The 23370-nt window shown below is 33.5% G+C and overlaps 2 protein-coding genes across 2 annotated transcripts in view; both read left to right on the top strand.

Moving 5' to 3' along the window:
- The first annotated feature begins 2643 nt into the window (after positions 1 to 2643).
- Positions 2644 to 21301, top strand: ccnf (cyclin F). Its single transcript, XM_042719579.1, has 17 exons — positions 2644 to 2869; positions 3922 to 4076; positions 4168 to 4274; positions 5174 to 5241; positions 5369 to 5565; positions 7072 to 7125; positions 7247 to 7351; positions 7439 to 7516; positions 8854 to 9002; positions 9483 to 9647; positions 9733 to 9856; positions 11318 to 11498; positions 12763 to 12850; positions 15884 to 15983; positions 16066 to 16199; positions 17410 to 17582; positions 18954 to 21301. Exons 1-17 carry the CDS (start codon positions 2857 to 2859, stop codon positions 19361 to 19363), a joined length of 2301 nt encoding a protein of 766 aa, XP_042575513.1. The 5' UTR covers positions 2644 to 2856; the 3' UTR covers positions 19364 to 21301.
- Positions 21302 to 22035: 734 nt separating this feature from the next.
- The window catches only part of abca3b (ATP-binding cassette, sub-family A (ABC1), member 3b), a 44629-nt gene continuing 43294 nt past the window's right edge, over positions 22036 to 23370 (top strand). The window contains exon 1 of the mRNA XM_042719578.1: positions 22036 to 22285. The gene's annotated coding sequence lies outside the window, so the exon portion shown is untranslated. The remainder of the gene's footprint in view (positions 22286 to 23370) is intronic.

Genomic DNA, 23370 nt, shown 5'->3' with positions numbered 1-23370 from the left:
TTTTCTGCTAATGTCACCAGTGCTAAAAAGACATACTACCATAACAAAATTAACAATTCGTCTAACTCTCGCATGCTTTTTAAAACATTTTCCTCGCTCCTTTGTCCTCCTCCTCCCCCTCCTGCTTCATCTCTAATAGCTGACGACTTTGCCACGTTTTTCATGAATAAAATTAAAAACATCAGTGCACAATTTTCCACACCACAATCCATCAAGCACATCTCACAAACAAACATACACTCATTCACATCCTTCTCTTCACTCTCTGAGGCAGAGGTCTCTAAACTCATCCTTTCTAATCATCCTACTACTTGTCCGCTTGATCCTATTCCTATCTCCTTCAAGCCATGTCTCCTGCAGTTGTACCGCACTCACTCACATCATTAACACATCCCTTCACACTGGTGTTTTCCCCTCATCATTTAGACAGGCTCGTATAACTCCACTCCTTAAAAAACCCACCCTCAACCCATCTCTTTTAGAGAACTACAGACCAGTTTCCCTTCTTCCTTTAATTGCAAAAACACTTGAACGAGCTGTATTCAACCAAGTCTCTACCTTTCTCACACAGAACAACCTCCTTGACAGCAACCAATCTGGCTTCAGAAGTGGACATTCAGCTGAGACTGCCTTGCTCTCGGTTTTTGAAGCCCTAAGACTGGCAAGAGCAGAATCCAAATCTTCAATACTTATCTTGCTTGATCTATATGCTGCTTTTGACACGGTTAATCACCAGATCCTCCTGTCAACCCTACTGACAAAGGGCATCTCAGGAACCGCACTCCAGTGGTTTGAGTCTTACCTATCAGATAGGTCCTTCAAAGTATCTTGGAGAGGTGAAGTGTCCAAGTTGCAACATTTAACTACTGCGGTGCCTCAGGGCTCTGTTCTTGGACCACTTCTCTTCTCTATCAACATGGCATCACTAAGTTCTGTCATTCAGAAACATGGCTTTTCATATCACTGATGACACTTAGCTCTACCTCTCATTCCATCCTGATGATCCATCGGTAGCTGCTCGCATCTCAGCTTGTCTAACAGACATTTCTTGCTGGATGAAGGACCATCACCTTCAACTCAACCTTGCCAAGACAGAACTGCTTGTGGTTCCAGCAAACCCATCGTTTCATTCCCAATTTCACCATCAAGTTAGGCACATCAACCATAACTCCTTCAAAAACAGCCAGAAACCTTGGAGTTATGATTGATGATCAGCTAACTTTCTCAGACCACATTGCTAAAACTGTCCGTTCCTGGAGATTTGCTTTATTCAACATTAAGAAGATCAGGCCCTTTCTTTCCGAACATGCTGCACAACTCCTTGTTCAAGCTCTTCTTCTGTCCAGGCTAGACTATTGCAACACTCTCTTGGCAGGTCTTCCAGCCAGTTCTATCAAGCCTTTACAATTAATCCAGAACGCGGCAGCAAGATTAATTTTTAATGAGCCGAAAAGAATACACGTTACACCTCTATTTATCAATTTGCACTGGCTACCAATAGCTGCTCGCATAAAATTCAAGGCATTAATGTTTGCATACAAAACCACCACTGGCTCTGCACCCCTTTACCTAAATTCATTACTTCAGACTTATGTGCCCTCTAGAAGCTTGCGTTCTGCAAGTGAACATCGCTTGATTGTGCCATCCCAAAGAAGCACAAAGTCACTTTTTACGGACTTTTAAATTAAATGTTCCCTCCTGGTGGAATGACCTGCTCAACTCAATCCGAGCAGCTGAGTCTTTAGCCATCTTTAAGAATCGGCTTAAAACACATCTCTTCCATCTTTATTTAACCCTCCAACTCTAACACTTTCTATTCTAATTCTATTTAAAAAAAATAAAATAATCTAACTTCCTTTTTAATCTTTTTGTATTCTATCTATTTTCTTTTCATTTATTATACAATTATAAAAAAAGACCTCTTACACTAGCTTGCTCTATTCTTTTTTCTATTCTATCTGTTTTCTTTTTATTTATTATATTATTTAAAAGCCCTTGCTACGTATACTGTGTTTAGGCTAACTGAGACTTGTTATAGCACTTATATATCATTACTCTTTTGTTGTTTTTTGATTGCTTCCATTGTCCTCAATTGTAAGTCGCTTTGGATGAAAGCGTCTGCTAAATGACTTGTGGTAATGTGTATATATATATATATATATGTGTATATATATATATTGTGTATATATATATATATATATATATATGTGTATGTATATATATATGTGTGTATATATATATATATATATATATATATATATATATATATATATATATATATATTATATATATATATATAGACTCACAGAAGTATTAACCAAATTGTTTGATTAACAATTAATTTAATGTAAAAAGATACATTTCCTCTAATTCAGTTCGCTAATGTTACACTACATACTACGTCTCCCAGAATGCACCGAGCGAAACCCCTCTTGACCAGAGCGCTCCTGTAAGCGCGTAATTCGAAATAGCATCTTTCCAGCCAATACATCGACGTCTTTTATCCGCTCAGAAAAACTGACCAACGGCGCTTCGAGCTTTTCACGGCGGCCAATCCGAACGCAGCAGTGGCCACGGTGGGCGTATCCGTTTTCCGGCCAGTGAGCGCTCAGAGTTGATGTTTAAACTGTCCGCGCAGGCGTGGCTACGCTCTCGGGGGAGGGGCTTAGTGGAAGTTGCGTGGTTGAGTCAGAGGAGAGTTGTGTTTTAAACTGTACAACACTATTAGTTAACAGTACCTCAGTAGCTTAATCAGTAAATCTGATTCTATTAATTAGGAGTCTAGTACTAAGTTTTAATTCCAGTGTACTGTGAAGCTTTATCGCTGTAAGCTGACTTCTCAGATCCCTCCTTGAAATGAAAGCGGGCGGTAAGTAACTACTTTAATCGCACTAAATGATTGATTTTCAGTTATTTAACTCCTAAAAAGTGTATGATTACATATTTCGTCGACAGTTATAAACAGTCTTGTTTCTATTTCATCATAACCAAGGCTGAAGTTTACGAAATAGCTACAAAAATGTAGACTTAACGTTAGATCCATTACTAACCCGTTAACCAGTAACGTATGTGATCGGAATAAACTTTATTTAACGAAATATGAATATTCTATTAATCATAACAATGTTGAGGAAGTTGTTTAAGTAAATATTAATACAATATCTCCTAAACTGTGGTCGGTTATCCTCTGTCCCACGACTGGTTTATCAATAAGGAGGGAAAACTGGCTACTGGTTTCGAGCATGTCAAAACTGCCTTTACAAAGCAACTAAACTAATCGTTATTATATAAAATGTGTGTTTTCTGTTTATATTAATACACTTTAAAGCATTTTAAACAATTCAGACTCCAAAACGATGTAAATAATCTCTCTTGGTGGCTTATATTTAGCAATGCATCGTCCCAGTGTACTATTATCCGAGTACCGTTACCATGGTAATACCATGGTATTATTTGAAGTAAGTTACATTGGTATAACATAAATATCATTGCTTAAGATTATAGTGATATATCGGCACCACAGTGTGTATCTAAATACAATGGTATTGTGAAAAATATAGTGATAATAAGGTATTGTCATCTTTATACCATAGTAAGTTACCACTAAAGTACTTTTTGCATTGCTTAATCAATGAACCTTTGCATTTATTAATATCTAAAGGTCAATTTCATCTAGTGGGTGGAGTGACCATTATATATAGAAGATATGCCATTTAGAATTCTGATGAATATGAATAATTCTGCGGATAATCTAAAAATGGGCGGTTAATCGGTTAGGCCTATAAAACGGTGATGAAAGAAACATTCGCAAAATCGCAGTTCGTGAAGATCTTTGGCCACATGCTGATTTTCAGTCGCTTTATTGCATTTTGCATGCAGTGTGATTGCGTTAATTGTGACTTTCTTCTTCCTCGTCTCCAGTGCTCCACTGTCGATGTGCCAAATGTTTCTCCCTGCCTGTCCGGAAGCGGGTGCGAAAGCGTGCGTCTGCCGTCACGCTGCTGTCTCTTCCTGAAGAGCTGCTCCTGTGTGTCCTCCAGTGCCTCTCCGCTGAGGATCTCCTCGCCGTCAGAGCTGTTAGTCCAGTCCAATACAAGCATCTAACCTTATAAAGCCGCCGTTACCACACAGTGGTTTTCTAATAGTGCGTGTCATGTGATCCCGCAGGTTCATTCTCATCTCCGAGACATTGTTGATAGTAACTCGAGCGTCTGGGCACGAGTGAGTTTCAGAGACCGCTGGCCGGCCCCTGATACCGTTTGGATGTTTGAGAGGTATGATATTCACCAGCATTTTCACCAGTTTCCACTTTGTTTTCAGTGGTTTGTGACAACAGATGAAGACCTTAGAAGTCATTTAGATTCGGACTGATTTGCTAATGATTCACATTCATTTGTGGACCGGTTTGTGTAATTTATTCAAAGCAAGTGCATCAAAGGGACCTCGTGTGGATAGATTCACTGTAAAAATAGTTTGATGCGAATAATTTTCAGGCATGGATAACACTTCCATTACTGTGGAAACTAGGGCTGCATGATTAATCAAAAATAAAACCGAAATCACATTATAGCTTAAAGTGATTAAATCACAAAGACTGTGATTTAATTAAATAAATATGTGCTGCGTGTTTCAAAAATGAGTTTATTTCTCTCAAAATAAAAGTTTGGGGGCTTAACGTGTATATATAGATAGATAGATAGATAGATAGATAGATATAGATTAGTGTTGTTATTTTATAGTTGGACTGTAAAGTAAAATGATTAGGTAAAGGCAAGTTTATTTATATAGCACATTTTACACATAAAGGTAATCCAAAGTGCTTTATATTAAGAAGGAATTAAAATCATAAAATAATCACAATAGACGCACAAGAAATAAAAGTAGAGAATAAAATGATTTTAAATTGTCTTAAATAAATATAAAAAATAAAGATGATAATTTTATATATATATATATATATATATATATATATATATATATATATATATATATATATAAAATGTGACTTGTTAATAATTATAGTATTTTATTATTATTATTTCCTTAGTTTTGCCTAAATTGTGCTTGGATTTTTCACTTTCAAGACCGATTAGTAGAAGCTTTTTTTGTTGCTTTTTGTTTTTAATGTCATTTTATTTCATTGTTCTCATGAATTGTTCTCTACAATATCTAGAGCTGCGGAGAAAGGGAACTTTGAAGCTGCTGTGAAACTAGGAATTGCGTATTTGTACAATGAAGGACGTAAGTTTGTGCTCTCAGTCCCAGTGCTCCTCTGTCTTGATTGATTGATTGATTGATTGATTGAAGGTGTGGTTTGATTGATTTAATCGGCTGATCGAAGCTGTAATGATGTGTGGATGTTCTGCAGCTTCGCTCAGCGAGGAGGGACGTGCCGATCTGTGCGGCCGCATGGCGTCGAGATTCTTCAGTCTGGCCGAGAGCCTCCGGTCCCCGCTCTCCGACCCATTCATCTGGCTCTTCATCCGGCCGCCGTGGTCCATGTCTGGCGGCTGCTGTAAGGCTGTGGTGTACGACCGACTCGAGGCCGAGTGTGAGACCAACCTGGTGAGCCATTCCTGAACATCCCAGCATTCATAGCAACTACACCTCCTCCAGGACCAACATTTCTGTTTTCTTTTATTAAGATATTAATGTAAGCATTAAAGGGATACTCCACCCCAAAATGAAAATTTTGTCATTAATCTCTTACCCCCATGTCGTTCCAAACCTGTAAAAGCTCGGTTCGTCTTCGGACTGCCAAATAAATAACAGTGTCAAGGTCCAGAAAAGATATGAAAGTCGTCTTCAGAATACTTAGACAGACAGACACAAAAGAGACTGTTGACAAAATAATTGTTGAATAAAGTCGTTATTTTTGTTTTCTTCGCTTACAAGAAGTGTTCCCGTCGCTTCATATAACCCAGATTATTTGGCAGTCTATGGGACAGTCTCAAGCCTCCCGGTTTTCATCCAAACTATATTAAATTGTGTTCTGAAGACGAACCGAGCTTTTACAGGTTTGGAACGACATGGGGGTAAGTGATTAATTTTCATTTTGGGGTGGAGTATCCCTTTAAACTTAATTGAATCAAATGTGAAATGGCTATTCACATTTTAAAAGGGATATTTAATGAGACAAAATTCAAATTACTGAGACAAATTTTATATATATGGGATATATATATAATCTATAGATATATATTATATATATATATATATATATATATAATATATATATATCTAGGATTATTATATATATATATATATATATATATACATACACACAAGTTTTTTATGTTTAACTTTTATGAGCCGATTATTTTAAACCTTCTGAAAGAATAATTATTTTGCATGTAATTTATTTATTAATTGACTTCCCATTTTAAACGAGAATTGTATTTTATATGCACATTTCTGATGTTACAAAACTTTTCTATTTACAATAAATGCTGTTTTAAAAAATTTTTATTCATCAAATAATTCTGAAAAAAAAAAAATATCATGGTTTTAAGCAGCAAAAACTGTTTTAAGCGTTGATAATAATAAGAATGTTATTAACATTTGAACACCAATAATAAAAATGCAAAAAATTAAGCTTTGCATTACAGGAATATATTACCATTTAAAATATATTCAAGTATCAGTTATTTTAAATTGTAGTATTTCATAATATTACCGGTTGTTTTTTTATAATTTTTTTTAAATAAAATGCATCCTTGGTGTACATTACCAATGATTTTAATTTCTTTAAAAACATACATAAAAAAAAAATACTGACGAACATTTAAATGTTATGTGTATATCTATATAAATAAAATACACAATAATTAGTAAATATTTTTTTCAATATTGAATGATTTCTTCATTTAGTTTCCACTTAAATTCATATCTTTTTATTAAAAATTTTTAAGTGTATATTAATATATATTTATTACATTTTTTTTTTGTTGATGTTGGGTAATTGTTTTCTTCAAAACTAGAATACAATTTTTTTAATTATATGTGTTATATTTGCATGATTTGTTACCATCTCATTATGAATATTCTAATATCTCTTTCTTGTCTTTCCAGGGCCGGAGAGGGCCGTTACTGTACTGTCTGGCTAGAGTCCTTCAGCTGTTTGACGTGAGTGTCGATTTAAAACTTGGAAGCACTTCTTCTTTTTTTATTAGTTATAAGCTCAGACTGATTAAATGTGAAGTGGGTGGTTGGTGTTTTGGTGTTTGTGTGTGTTTGTGTTTGTCAGGATGAGGAGAAGCGTGACGAGGCTACGGCGATGCTGAAGGAGTCGGCGCGTTGCGGGAGCGTGCAGAGCTCGTATCTGCTGTGGGAAATGAACCGCGGGACGTCGGTAAGAGTTTCCTCAGGACTCCTTGATCATTGTTAGTCCTGTTTCTCTGCTATTGCTGCTGATGGCTGGTTTGTGTTCTGTCTGCAGTCGGCCGACCCCGGCAGGTATCTGCAGTGTATGCGCACGCTCAGGGACTACGCTGCCAAAGGATGCTGGGAAGCTCAGGTGACTACACAAAATAAATGTGCATGGAAAATTGCATTCAAAATTGACCTCATTTGGTTTTTTGATAAAGATTTTTAATCATAATGTGCATGATAAATTTATTTATTTTTGCAGAAACATTTCTTTTAAATATATAACATATATATTTACATAGTAATGTATATAATATTTTTTTCTCTTTTGGAGACAAGAATTATTTGTAATTTTTTTTTTTTATTATTATTATTATTTAAACATTCAATGTTCTTCATTTCATTTTTATTAAGAATGAAAGCCATTACTTTTTAATTTATAAAATATTTAAAATATTTATTTTTAATATATAAAATAATATTGTATATATTATTTAAATATATACTAAAATGTATTTACTCAAATATATTTCTTTTCTTTTGTGTTCACCATTTCATTTTTATTGAGAATGAAAACAATTACTTGATTTTTTTTTAAATATATAAAAATATTTCTTTACATAATTATATACATTATTATGCAAACATATTTATATTGTGAGACCCAGATTTAGTTTTAGACTTTATGTTCAGCATTTCATTATTATTGAGAATGAAAACAGTTACTTGATTTTATTTTAAATGTATACAAATATTTTAAAAGATATTGAATATTAAATATGTGTGTGTGTGTGTATATATATATATATATATATATATGTATATATATATATATATATTATGTATGTATGTATATATGTGTGTGTAAAAAATAATATAATAGTTTTATATACTTAAATATTAAATAGATTTAGTTAGTCTTTTGTGGACTGGATTTACCAAAAACAAAAGAAAATCTATTTTTTTTTAATCACTTATCAGGTTTGTTGTTTATATATAGTTTGTATTTATTAGCATGAATAAAGCCATGGTAGCATGATGCTGAATTATAAACAAAAATCTTGTTTTTGATGGCTCTGCCTTCAGTTTATTTTCCTGCTTTGACCTTTGCTGTCTGCACGTGACGTCTGTGGTGGGAGTGTGTTTGTTTGAAGTCATTACCAATCATCCGTCTCCATTATTCTTCCATTCTCACGATGCCTGTGCTCTGAGCGCGCTCATAATGAAAGTGCATGGCCTGGGAAAGCTGCGTCATAATTCCTGTCATCTCATCTGGAGCTTTTCTCTGCCATTGTTGACATTTATTTATAATAATCAGCAGCTGTGCCAGATTGAATGCTACTCTGACGTGTGTAAATAAGCATGCATGGGGGCTTCAAATGAAGAGTGATCTTTTTAATGCTGTAGTCTGTACATTTGTGACGCCATATTGAACACACACTCTGGGTTTCGTGTTTGTCTGACTTGTCTGTTCTGGTCTCTCAGCTGGCATTTGCAAAGTCATGTGGCACCGCAAACCCTCTGGGTCTGGAACCGCGGGCCTGCGCCGAACTCGTGGCCCAGTTCTTCCACTCCGGACCGTCACCCCTGAGATACCCAAAAAACCTGCAGGGACAGGACATCACCACTAAGAGGTACAACATCAACGCTTCAGAGGATCTCCTGATTCATAATAAGCCTGCAGTTATTAGACATGAAAAACCTGGAACTATAGGGGTACTTTGTGATTTCTAGAATTGAAAAAGTCACAGATTTTTATCAATTGTTTAGATTTTTCCCAAGTTTAAAATATTTAAAAATGCATATTATTATTATTATTATTATTATTATCAACATGGGTTGCAAACACCCGTTTATGTTGATATTTAATTATTTTACTTTTGTTTTTATGTATTTTAAATCTATTTTTACTTTATATTGTGGTGTTATTGTTAACTAAAACTATTTTAAAGTCATATTTGCTAGTTAAAATAAAATTAAATGTTTTTTGAAAATTTGGTAGTTGCTTTGGCAACTAACCAAAATAAGTTGCTAAATAAAATTAACAAAAAAGTTAAAAAAACAAAAAAAAACACAGCTATATAAAAAAAGAAAACACATAATTTTTTTTGCAGGTATATTCTGGTGGACTGGCTGGTGGAGGTGACCACCATGAAAGACTTCTCCAGTCAGGTGCTGCACGTGACCATCGGCTGTGTGGACCGCTATCTGAGCCTGCGCTCGGTGCCCAAGGCCCAGCTGCAGCTGCTGGGCATCGCCTGCATGGTGATCAGCACACGGTGAGCCACTGCGCACCACATAGACGCTCTGTTCATGCTGCTTCTGTGCTCAGCTGAACTGTCTCTGACTCGTCTGACCCCTCAGATACATCAGCAAAGAGATCCTGACCATCCGCGAGGCCGTGTGGCTCACAGACAACACCTATCAGTACGAGGACCTGGTGCGCATGATGGGGGAGGTCATCTCCGTGCTGGACGGGAAGATACGGGTCAGTTACACACGGACGGAAACGCTTTCACACCAGCACAAAAACCTCATTCTAGGCTGCCGGCTCAGATTAACATAGCCTTGCATCTGAAGTTCAGAGTTCAGTGCCAAAACTGAGAGAGCTGTGTACTTGCGAGGCATTTTAAGAGCTCACTGACCAATGCAACAGTTATTCCTGAAGGCATTGCGATTAGTCAAGAGGGATGTTGAATATACATGCATTTCATTCAATACTGACAAGCAGTCTAATTGAAAATAGTTTTTCCTAGTATTTATAGTCATTATTTCTGTCTGTTCATATTTATTGTTTTGCCTAGTTCTAAAATGTAAGTACATAATATTGTCTAGAAATTTCTATAGTGAATTGTATGTTTATTTCTATAAAATATTTTGTATTTTCAAATAATTTAAAGGAATATCCAAATATTATAGAAACTTTATTATAGGTATTATATAATATAGGTATTATTTCTATTTTTAGATATAACTAAAATATTATATTAAATGTATTTAATTTATTTTATAGAGTTGTATACTTAATTTATTGTTTCTAATTATAAATCGATTATTTTACTTTACTTTTAGAGCATTATATACTAAAATATAATTTTTTATAAATCTTGGCTATTAAATCTAAAATATATGTAATTTATTTTAAAGATATATACATATACATAATTTTAGTTACAAATTGGTTATTTTACTCTATTTCTTTAGTATTTTATACTAAAAATAAATCACTTTTTTTTATAAATCTTAGATAAAATATATAGCAAAGTATTTAAACAATATTTTATAATTTTTACTTATTTAATTTTTATTAATATACTTCATCTATTATTAAATAATTTTACTCTATTACTCTAGAGTATTATATATTAAAACATTTTATAAATAATTGAAAGAAATTTATAAAACTAATTAAAATATGTATATAATTTTAAGATATTTTATGTAAATATATATATTCATATTTATATTATTTCTAATTAAAAATAGATTATTTTACTCTATTTTTAGACTTTTATTTATAGTGCAAAGCAGCATTCTAACATAAAACAAAAAAAACTTGGAAACACTTGTCAATAAAGATTTATTTTTTCCCCTTTACATCTGATAATTATTTTTTTTTTTTTTATAATTGATGTTATGAAGAAATGGTTTTTTAATAATATTGCATTTAATAATAATGAAAAGTCTGAAAACAATGTGGCTTCCTGTTGAAAGCACAGCAGTGCAATGACATGGACTTTCCAGATGGTGCCATTTTATCTGTAAAACTGATATTTAAGAACTTATTACATGGAAGACAGATTATCAGTCTGTCTTTAATAAAAGATTATCTCACAGATGTTCAAAGCCAGGCTTTCTGAGCCTTAAAAGAGTCAATTTCATTTATATGACCCATTTAATGGTGCTTTTGTATTGACTAACTAATTAAGGTGTTAATGTTGTGCTTCAGACCCCCACAGTGCTGGATTATGGGGAGGTGCTGCAGTCTCTGCTGCCTGTGGAGCGGCGCAGCTCTTACCTCTTCAGCTACATCTGTGAACTCTCTCTGCTCTGCTCGCCCCTCACCGTCCCGGGACCGTCCCGACTCGCCAGCGCCGTCCTGCTGCTCACCCGAGCGCTGCACAACTACGGTACTGCCGCCGCCCCACCGAACACATGAAGCAATAGGAATATAACGATTCACTCAACTCACGATTCGATTCACGATTCGGCAAAATTATACAGTAAATGACGTTTCTTTGTGAAATTGAAATATAACAAAACTCAGCTGAAATTTTAAAACAAACCTCAAATCAAACAAGTAAGTTACACGAATAAAATAAATCTCTTCATATAAACAAACTAAGGGCGTGTTCACACTTGGCGTCTTTTTTGCCACCCGCTTGTCGTTGGTCAGCTGTCAAAAAAAAGGCAAGTTTGAACATAGCCTAGGGCTTTGTCTGTGCTCTTTCTATTTAAAATTAGAAGCAACCACTGCATTTTAAGCATCATCCAAAAAAAATACAGCAAACATGCAGCATGATCTTTTTTATTTTATATTTGATTTTATAATTTGAATTTTTTAATCATAAAAAGAATGGTATGACTTTAGTTTTGTGAAACTATACATAAAACTAGTGCTGTTAAACGATTAATCGCGATTAATCGCATCCAAAATAAACGTTTTTGTTTACATAATATATGTATGTGTGCTGTGTATATTTATTATGTGTATATATAAATACAAACACATGCATGTATTTCAGAAAAATGTGTTGTTTATATATTAAATATATTTTAAATTATATGAAAATAAATATAGACATGTAAGTAAATACATGTAAATATTTTCAAAAATATATACTGTAGATATGTGTGTATATATAATATATATATATATATATATATATATATTTATATATATATATATATATATATACACACACACACACACATAATAAATATACACACATATATTATGAAAACAAAAACTTTTATTTTGGATGCGATTAGTCGCGATTAATCGTTTAACAGCACTATATAAAACATATCTGAAGGAAACGCAGACGAGCTGAATGAGATGCAGATTCACTCTCTGCCAGCAGGTGGTGCTTATAAGCACTAATGATGTAGTGTTTCCTGGGTTACCGCTGCAAACAGAGCAGAGCTGCTTATGAACACTACTTTCATCTTCATCGTTCAGAGCCAAGACGAAAAGAAAATACCACGTAAACCTTTCTAAAGACAGTCAGTTCTCCTCAGAGATGCATTAAAATAAACTCCTGCTCCAACTGAATCGCGTTTCGTTTAGCATCTCAGCTGATTTGAATGGATTTTCATCCGGTTCATCGTTACATCCCTATGAAGCTTTCCACGAGCCTTATTCAAGGCTTTCTGACGTGTGTTTCTCAACAGTTCCCGTGTGGCCCGTCCAGCTGGAGGAGAACACGGGTTTCTCCAAGCACGACCTGGTCTCCTGCGCGTTACTGCTCTACGTCAAGTGGTGAGTGGTCGTTATCCGTCTAATTAATTCACACAGAGGACAATTATTGCTAAACTGAGCCTAAGAGAAGCAGCGTTTTCACAGCTTCGCTCTTTAGATGTTTATGGTGGCTGGTCTGCTTCCTCCTCAGTGTTTCCATGGAGGCGGTCGTTATGTTAACGAGGTGTTACTGAGTTATCTGTGCTTGTCGCGTCTGCCCTTTGTAGCACTGCTTTAGCGCTCCTCTGGGTTTGAGTCGCTCTCTTGTTGCTGTAGGGAGATTAAACTTCTGGAGAAGATGCACACACTGGCCTTTTTGAAGAGGAACCTTATACGTGGCTGATTTGAAACGCTGCTCTGTAGCATGTGATGGACTGTTATTATTATTCATTTTTATTTTGTTATAATGTTTCCTATCGTCAGATAGTTATTTATTTTAGATTATTAGCTATAAAAGTTGCTGTTAAACTAAACCTAAAACCATCAAAACAATTGCTACTTGGAAAAAAATGCTAACTGAAATAAAATGTAAAAGTCAATTTATCTAATTAAGGTTAAGTTGAAATGCTAAAGTAATACTGTATAAACACATTTTAAAAAGCACAATTTAATGAGAGAAGAGTATTACTTGAAAGAAGGTTTATTTAAAATTAAATGTAGTTAAATAAAATTAAATTTTAATATATGAATATGTGTTTTAGTAATATATGAAATTTCAGACCTAAATTAATATACAACTGATATAACAACATTAATAAACAACAATAATATGATGATAAATTATAACGAATAACAAATTTAACTAATAATTTGGAAACAATTATTATAATAAACAAATAATAGTTACAAATAATCTAATATTTGTTATTATTACAATATTTGTAATCATAATTTGTATATTATGTTTTTGTATCAATTATTAGTTATAATATTTATCATTATATATTTTTTTTCTAATAAAATATATGGTTATTATATGTATTAACAATATTAACAGAAAATATAATTCAAAATATAAGTAATATATAAATTATTTTAAAATAACACTGATTCTAATTTCTATATTATTAATATTTTGTGTTGTTTTATATTATTTATAAAATTTGTTAGTAAAGTGATTATGAATTATTATATAATTTATTTTTGTAATATAATATTTACTTTTGTAATAATAGTTAATTCATTATTGCTGTTGTTTACATAATTAGAATATTTGTTAGCATTATTGCTAAGATAAAAATGTTATTCTGTAATCAGCAAAAGAAAAACCCTGTACACAAATACTGGGTGAAAGTGCATTTTAACAAGTACTTCTCGGTATTTCTGATGACGTTTCCTGTTTCCTCCTGCTGTCTTCAATCAGTGTTTTCGTTAAGCTTGCAGTGCATGCTGGGATTGTTTTCTACACTAAGCATACATTCAAGGACAATGGCTTTTGCCAGAACAAGGTGTAATTTACTGCCTACAGGTTGGTTTAGACCTTGATGTCTTAAAATGTGGAAAACCGAGGGGAAAACTGGAGCGGTGCTGTTGTCTTTTCTGTGGGCTTTTTGCGTTTTCTCGTATGTTGTGTTTCAGGCTCTGACTTTTATATATAGCTCCGCCGTTGTCTTCAGATCTCACCGGCTGAGACGAGTTACAGCGGTTTGTCTCTGAGCCGGGATAATGAGCCGATGTCCCACTGATATTGAGCTGAGTGTGGTCCTGAGGCGTGCGGAGCGGGTTAATGTAGTCCTCTACAGTCTTAATAAAACACTTCTGTTTCAGGTTCAGTTGTGACTCACCTCCTGCCAGAAACCTTTACTTTTCTGTTTTTTGAAAAAGAAATGCTTCCAAGTTACATGAAATCGGTGAAATCTCCATAATTTTATATTTATGAAACTCTGAATGTGCAAGTCAATGTTTTAAAATAATAGTAATAATAATAATAATATAATAGGATTTGTTTTTTCTGATTTATATATGACTTAAGATCTAAATAACTAGGGTATTATAACATTAATATTAATAAACATTATATGATCAATATTATAAATTATAATGGTTATAAACTGTAACTAATGCAAAAATATATCCAATAATTCAATAAATAATGATTACAAATATTCTAATATTTACTAATATTGTTTTTGTATTCAAATGTTTGTGATCAGTATAATCCATTTAATGTGTTTTTGTATCAATTAGTTGTAATATAAGTAATATAACTATTACTATTACTACAGTTATATTAGTTATAATATTTACAATTATTAGTTATATCTTTGAATGATTTATTGTTGTTTACATGTTTTAATATTGGAATATACATAATATTTATTATTATCTTTATTTGTTTTAATATTAGAATGTTAGTAATATTTTTAATTATACTATTTATTTTATTAATTGTTGGTTGTAATATTATTTTTTTTATTGTTGTTTATATGTATAACTAGTTATATAATGTAATTTATTTTATATATATATATATATATATATATACACACACACACCCACATTTTATTATTTTAGAATATTTGTAATCTAGTAGTTAATATATTTTAATATTTATTTTAATGTTATTATTAGTTTAATATTATAAATTCATGTTTACTCTTTCCATTATTATTAATTTAGTTATGAATTTATTATTTGTTTTTATATTAGTTATATTAGTATTACAGTTTTAGTATAAATATTTAGTTTGTGGTTTTATATTATTAAATATAATTTGTCGTAATTTTAGTTTTATATAAAACTATTATTAATATTATTATTATTATTATTTAAAAAGTAAATATTTTGGTTTCATGGTGTCTTTAAAGCCTCTTGCACACTGTAGAAATTTTGCTTCGATTTCTAAGAATACATTGCAAGTCAAAGTCTAAGTGTTTTTGCTTTGACGAGCTCATTAGTGTCTGATAACTGTCCTTCAGTCGTGACCAAATCTAGCAGAATGTTTATTGTTGCATCATTTTCTGTGTGCTGCGTCTTTACAAGGTCACAGCTGATGCAAAAATCAAAAGCTTTCAATCAAATCTTAAACCTGTGACTCTTTCTCTCCACTCACAGTTTCGGTCAGGATGTGCCCAAGGACTACAGACACGAGTCTCTGACCGGAGTCAAGCAGAGGTTTGAGGACGACTCGTATCATCAGATCAGCAGAGACGCGGTGAGTGTGCACGTCTCCTCTCAGGTCCGCAGAGTTCATCCGGTGAAGTGTGTGTGTGACGTGAAGTGTGTTTCTGTGTCAGGTGATGGGCTTTAAGGAGCTCTGTCAGGTGCTGGAGGTCCCAGAGGTGGAGCCGCAGGTGGAGGCGCCCCGCGCTAGCAGCCCGCTAGCAGAGATGCACACCTTCCTGTCCTCTCCCACCAGCAACAGCAAGAGGTGTGAGCTCACGTTACATGCATGTGTCCAAATCCCATCTTGAGATGCAGGATAATGTTAACCTTTCAACCCTGAAACTTTTTTTTATGTGTAGCCTATAATGAGTCGCAATATTACTACATTAACACCTAGACAGTTTGAGGAAACGTCAAATATCATTCATTTCAGATTGGAGGGGGCGCTGCAATTTAAGAAAATCCTTTAAATTCTGTAACTCTAATGGTTGAAATTTGCCACAATTGTATACACAATTTATTCTTCTATTCTTGTTTTGCAAATGAGCTTTCTTTCTTTTAAAAAAATAAAATATTTTAACAATATTGGGGAAAAATATTGTGTCATATAAACAGGCAAATCCTGATGATTTAAAAATAATTGTTTGTTAATATAATGTTAGTTAATTGGTTATTGTCATTCGTTTCTTTTTTAACATGTTATTATTTTTGTTTCATATTAGGTATATATAATAGAATCCTTATTCTTAGTTAAATGTTTTTGTGTTAGTTATTAGTTATATTATTTGTTATCTGTAATTTATAATTTTTGTATTATTAAATAATAATTGCATTAATTGTAAAACATTTTAAATAATTTTAGTTTGTATATTAATTTAATTATTTAAAGTAAATTATGCTAAATATTTTAAATAGTAATATTTTACAATATTACTTTTTTAAATAAAGTAAATGCAACCTTGGTGAGCATAATTTTGTTTTTTAAAAACATCTTGCTGACCCAAAATTTTGACTTTTTCTATACATATATTTGTCTGCATTAATGCTTACATATTTTCAAAGTATTGAAAGATAAAGTATCTGATTATTTCTAAAAGTAATAATAATTTTTTTTTTCTAAAAGTGTTTTCTGTAACCTGCATCAGTATTTTTGAAGTTAATGTTTAACTTGTTTGTTTTAAAATGTTTTTATGGCTGATGTCATTTGAAGCTTTTGAAATGACAGTTTTAGTGTGAATGCTGTTAATAAATGAAACGATACATTTAGACGATTAGCCACCATACATATTACTATTCAAAAACAAAAAAAATAATGAAAAATTCTTCCAGATTCGTCTGCCAAAATATTTATATCAATGCATCTCTAATACTGATGTTTTTTCTGCATCCTTAAGATGATGTTTTGTAAAATGTGGGTGGAGGAAAGATGGTGATGATTGGAATGCATTGTTTTTTAAAATGTTTTTGTTGATCAGGAGGCGTGAGGACAGCATGCAGGAGCACCGGGGCAGCTTCCTGGCCACACCCACAGCCGAGCTGTCCACTCAGGAGGAGATGCTGCTGGGAGACATCCTGGACTGGAGCCTGGACACTTCCTGCTCAGGCTACGAGGGCGACCGGGAGAGCGAGGGCGAGAAGGACGGAGAAAGTGAGTGGGGGGAAATGGCTCATATATCATCTACATCATATTCTGAATCATCTTACACAAAAACAATAAGACAAAACCAATTGTGATTGATGCATGAGTCATATTAGTGTCACGACATCTTGAGTTCATCAACTTAAGATTCATATTGCATGGATTCTGAGCAACCACTTCAGTTTTAGTTCTATTTTTATAGAATATATTTAAAAATATACATATGCATTATATAATTTTTAATGCAAGGCAAGTTTATTTATATAGCACATTTCATACACAATGGTAATATAAAGTGCTTTACATAAAAGGAGTTAAAATAATCATAAAAATAACCACAACAATAAAAGAAAGGAATTAAAATTATGAAATGATTTAAAAATAGAAATAGAAAATGATGAGACATAATTCAATTAAATAGCACTAGTTCACCCAGAAACTACCCTCATGCCATTCCAATCCTATATTTCCTTTACTCTGTGAAACTTTTTTTTTCCACTAAAAATATAGTAACAAACTTTATTAATTAAAAATTATTTATAAAAAAAAATAATTAATTCAATTAATTTAAATTCATTAAATTAGCTATTAAAATATTGTCTTTATTAGAACTATTTTAAAATTTTAATTTTTGAAATTCTTAAATAATTAGTTTGTCAACTTAATACTTTTTATTAAAACATTTGTATTCATTGAAAAAAAAACATTCATAATTGTTTAATTCAGTGTTAAATTAACTGCAAAATAAATGACTTTTTAATTAAAATCATTAAATAAATTAAATTCTTTGTTTAACTAATTTTATAATAACATTGTTAATATTTAATTGATTGAAAAATATTTTTACAAATGATTAAAATGCATTATTTCCCAATTAAATTAACATTAATTAAAATCGAAATCATTAAAATTTGATTTATTTTATTTGTTAAATTGTTTACACATTGTATTACCAGATAATTTTTTATTGTTTAATTTGTTATATTTTAAAAATATAATTGTAATTAAATTATTAAAACTCTCACCTTCAAGAAAGTGTTTAAAAATGTTATTATAATGAAATGACAGTTAAATCTGTGTCTGTCCCTTGCACAAAGCTTAGCGTCAGAAGGCTTGGAAAAAAAGCACACAGCTTGTATGGGTAACTTACGGCGTTTTGTAAAATATTACATTATTTTGTTGAAGCTCAGCATTCTTTTTTTAATTATTATATTTTTTGCCAACGTGTGAGAAGAAAATACTAAAATCTGAGCAAAAATAAATGTCCACAAAAATTGACATTGTTTTTATGACATTTGTATTGTCCAAGCACTTCTTCAGTCCCACTTATTAAAGTTTGAAAAGGCTGTGTGATGAGTAACGAATCTCTTTCTGCCTCAGTATCGGCTATGGAGGTGCAGATGGAGCCGGCGGTCGAGTGCGCTGACAGACAGATGCATTGTTGTGCGCCCTCCAGCGATGAAGACAGCCTTTGTGAAGAGCACACCGAGGAGGAGGCGACGGGCGCGAGCGGCAGACCCTGGACACGCCACCTATCCTCCTCCTCCTCTTCCTCGAGCACCTTTTGCACAGACCGCCTCAGCTCGGGCTACTCGTCCATCCAAAGCGTCCCCAGTCCTCCCGTCTCTTCCTCTCTGGTCTCTCCCAAAAATCCCGCCGGTTTCTGTCTCCTGCTGCCGCCCGCGCAAAGGACTCGCCGACAGGTGAAGAGGAAAAACACGGCGGCGCACAGCGGAGGAGAGGCGGATCGCGACGAGGACACAGCCAACGTGGCCTTTCTTAGCCTCTGATTGATTGACAGGAAGCTGTCGTCCCTTAACGCATCACTTCCTGCCCACCCGCCAGGAGCACTTTGGTTCACGGGTGCTGATGGTCTTTATCTCAGAGCAGCAAATGTGAGATAAAGGGGCTGAAATGTCAATTTCTGAGCTTTAAATGCGATTAGAAGAACAAAGGTCATGTTTTTTCCTTCCCATAATGCATTTCACCTCGGCTCCCGATGGCGGGATCACCTTCGTCCGACTGTTGCTGTTGACAAGCAACGGGATTAATGCCTCAAATGTGTTAAAATCACTGGAACTGTCGCTGTTTCTGAAGTCTTGTGTACGTTGTTACGTCTTCGAATTTAAAAAGCGTACTGTTTACATAAAAGGACTGAAAGTTTATCAAATATGTCTTTTACGAAGTTACATGCAGCTACGGAGAAAACCCACTCAGTCCATGAAGTTTCATGCTGACAAATGCACTGTGTGAACAAAACTGGTTCGTTTACGTGGATGTTTCTCATCGCGTATTTTGATTATTTATCTGGAACTGGACTGAACGACTCCAGTGTTTTTATATTTGCGCATTGCTTAGCGTTCGCCACAAATCTTCTGCCAAAGTTCTCGCATTAACTATTTTCATACTGTTTTTCTGCTTGATACCACTGATGTTTTGACCTGTGAAACCTATGGAAGCTTGTTTCTGACACAAAGTAAAAAACGGCAACTTTATTTCTCACAATTCAGAAAAAAAAAAAAATTCTCACATTTGTGAGTTTACTTCTCGCAGTTCTGACTTGTTCTCAGAATTGAAGTATTTTAAACATTTTAGATGTAAACTCACAATTTTAAGAAAGTCAGAATTGAGCTGAATTGTTTTCCTCAGAATTGTACTTGATAACAATTTTAAGTTTTCTAATCTATTCTAAATCAGAACGGCACGATGTAAACTTGCAATTGTGAGAAATTCGCAATTGCCGGGGAAATTTTGAAACTCACAATTGCGAGTTTATATCTCAATTCTGAGAAAAGTCAGAATAGTCCAATATAAACTCGCAATTGCAAGGAAAAAAATTTTTTATAATTGCAAGCTATAAACTCGCAATTGTAAGAAAAGTCTGAATTGTGAGATATAAATTCGCAATTGTGAGGCCAAAAAATCCTGAATTCAGACTTTTTTCCCCTCACAATTACGAATTTATATCTCACAATTCAGACTTTTTTTTTTCTCCAAGAAAAGTCAGAATAGCATGATGTAACCGTACAGTTGTGTGAAAAAAAAAAAAAAAAAGTCAGAATTGCTATAAACTTGCAATTGAATGAAAAAGATATAAATTCGCAATTACGAGATAAAAATGTCAGAATTCCGAGTTTATATCTCGCAGTTCTGACTTTATAACTCGCAACTGCGTACTAAATATCTCGCAATTCTGAGAAAAAAGAATAGTGGCATAAAAAGTTGCAATTGCCAATTTTTTTAATCCTGTGATGGAAATGAGCTTGCATAGAAAACTGTAAACATACAGTAAAGCTGTATGAATCTTTCCCATACTTTTACACGATGGATCCAATGCAACAGCCAGTGAATGTGATTGTTTGACATGCTTTTTCGTATGACCTCGAGAGATTCCGAGCACTTTTTATGACCCAATGCTGAAAACCGAAAAGATGCTTCGTAACGAGTCTCCATGTTTTACCTTTATATATGCTTGAACAATCAACCGTACATATATATATTTATATATATTTGTGAGTGTTCGACCGTGTTCATCTGTTTGAGGTTATGACACTAAAAGCATTAAGTTATTATTTTTGTGCAGGTCTTGTTGGTACTGTATGTTAAACATCACTAAGGATTGCAACTGTAAATAATTAATTCTTGTGTATAAGTGTAAATATATAAATGTATGAAGCTGTGAAAGGCCATGTGAACTTGAAAACCACAATAAACCAATGCAGTAGTTAGATTTGCATGCCCGCAGTGTTTCTCTTGCATACCGATGAGAACTTGTGTCATGTCTATCGCTGCATATTGTACACCATTCTGATTCAGCATCGCTGCAGATCACACTCTGTTACTGTGGTTTGGTGACTTCATGAACATGCTGCAGGTTAAACTGAGGTTTCATTAAAAAATTTATGATGTTAGTCAACAATAAATGAGTTGTAGGTCACATTAAACAAAAAACAAGGTATTTTTTTGGGTCTGTTGCACCTGAATATTTGCATAAATAATGTGATACATTTGCATGGTTAAAAAATGTGAACTAGTAAAGACACAATATAAAAAACAAAACTTGATTATGCTGTTTTGATCACGTGATTAAGTTATGTTTAAAAAAAAAAAAAAAGTAAAAAATATAATATAGGAAAATGCAAATGCGTTATTCAAATCCTTACTGATAAAATGGGTAAGGATTGGGTATATATATATATATATGGGTATATGTGTATATTATGATATATGGGTATATATAGATAGATAGATAGTTAATCCACAAATAATTTTTTCTGTTATTTATTTTTTAATGCTCAAAAAAAGGAAGGTATTAAATAAGTTCAAACTAGAAATAATTTTGAGAATGGCAAGTCATTAAAGACAGGAAAATAATTGCAGATAACGTTTTTTGGTCGGTATTTTTCAGTTTTAAGCGTAGGCGCAGGTGACGCACTGACGTCTGTCACGCCGGTCACGTGACCGCGAACAGCCGCCCAGCTGGAGGAGATCACGTGACCGCGTTTGTTGTGTCCGCACCGTTCGGCCGCTGCGCTGCAATGTCATTATCATCATATTCTTCTTCTTCCTCATTGTTATCGCCCTTATGAGCGATATTTTCCGACGGAACTCATCCGCGGCGGGGCCGAGCAGATCGCGAACATTTATTCAATGCTTTCCGCCTGAATTAGCCGCTGTTGGAGCCCTGTTCGGGACAGAAAGACGAGTCAAAGGTGAGCTGCGCGTCGTCTATTGTGTTTATCTGTCAGATTTGGGTGGATAAACAAGTTCCTGATTGAATCGCAAGACCATTGCAACGTTCACGCGAAAGGAAACGGATCCATGAGACGGACAAAAACGACACAACGCACGTTTGATAGAAAACAGTGCTTTAATTTCAAAGAAAGCGAATGTATACGCGACGTAAATAAAAACAGACAATGCAGAATAATGACATAAACTCACCAGACAGACAAAACAGACAGACAGACTCCAAACCTGTGTCACCGATGCAATATTGTGATGAGAGGTGACACGTTCACCCTAAATGGTGCTTAAACTGGCCTTTTTGGCATCGTTGAAGTGTTGAAGTAGGGCTGCAAAACGATTAGTCACGATTAATCGATTCAGAATAAAAGATTATGTGTGTACTGTGTATATTTATTATGTATATATACATACACACACATATGTATGTATATATATATATATATATATATATATGTATATATATATATATATATATATATATATGTGAAAAAATATTTTTTTTGTTGTTTGTAATTTATTTTTTTTTTTATGTAAATATATATTTTTTATATATATATATAATTTTTTTTTTTTATATGTGTGTGTTTTTGTGTGTGTGTTTTATGTGTGTGTATATACACAGCACCCACACATGTGGTATATACACATAAACTTTTATTTCGAATCGATTAATTGTGACTAATCGTTTTGCAGCCCTAGATGGAAATGGCATTGTAGTCAGACTCGTTTAGATAAATAGCTTAAATGGATTTGTCACCCAAGAAAGAAAAACCTATCATCATTTCTCACCGTCCACTTGTGCCCTGCTTCTGTTGAGCACAAAAGAAGGTATTTTGAAGAATGTTGGTAACCAAAAAGTTGACGGTAGCATTGACTTCCATAGTACTTTGGAAGCCAATGGCTACCGTCAGCTTCCTCAAAATATCTTCTTTTGTGTTCAACAGAAGAAATAAACTCATAGAGTTTTATAGCAACTTGAGGGTTAGTAAATGATGGCGAATTTGAGATTTTTAGGTGACCTGTCACTTTAACTAGGTTGCTTTCAGTA

The sequence above is a fragment of the Cyprinus carpio genome, chromosome B3 (genome assembly GCF_018340385.1).
Source record: "Cyprinus carpio isolate SPL01 chromosome B3, ASM1834038v1, whole genome shotgun sequence".
In the NCBI taxonomy this organism is placed as follows: domain Eukaryota; kingdom Metazoa; phylum Chordata; class Actinopteri; order Cypriniformes; family Cyprinidae; genus Cyprinus; species Cyprinus carpio.
Note: the sequence above shows the minus strand (reverse complement) of the source record. Positions and strands in the feature narration are given on the sequence as shown.

Coding starts and splice junctions, on each gene's coding strand:
- ccnf (XM_042719579.1), top strand. Junction 7,352..7,438: donor AAATGAACCGCGGGACGTCG/GTAAGAGTTTCC, acceptor TTCTGTCTGCAG/TCGGCCGACCCCGGCAGGTA. Junction 11,499..12,762: donor CCGAGCGCTGCACAACTACG/GTACTGCCGCCG, acceptor GTTTCTCAACAG/TTCCCGTGTGGCCCGTCCAG.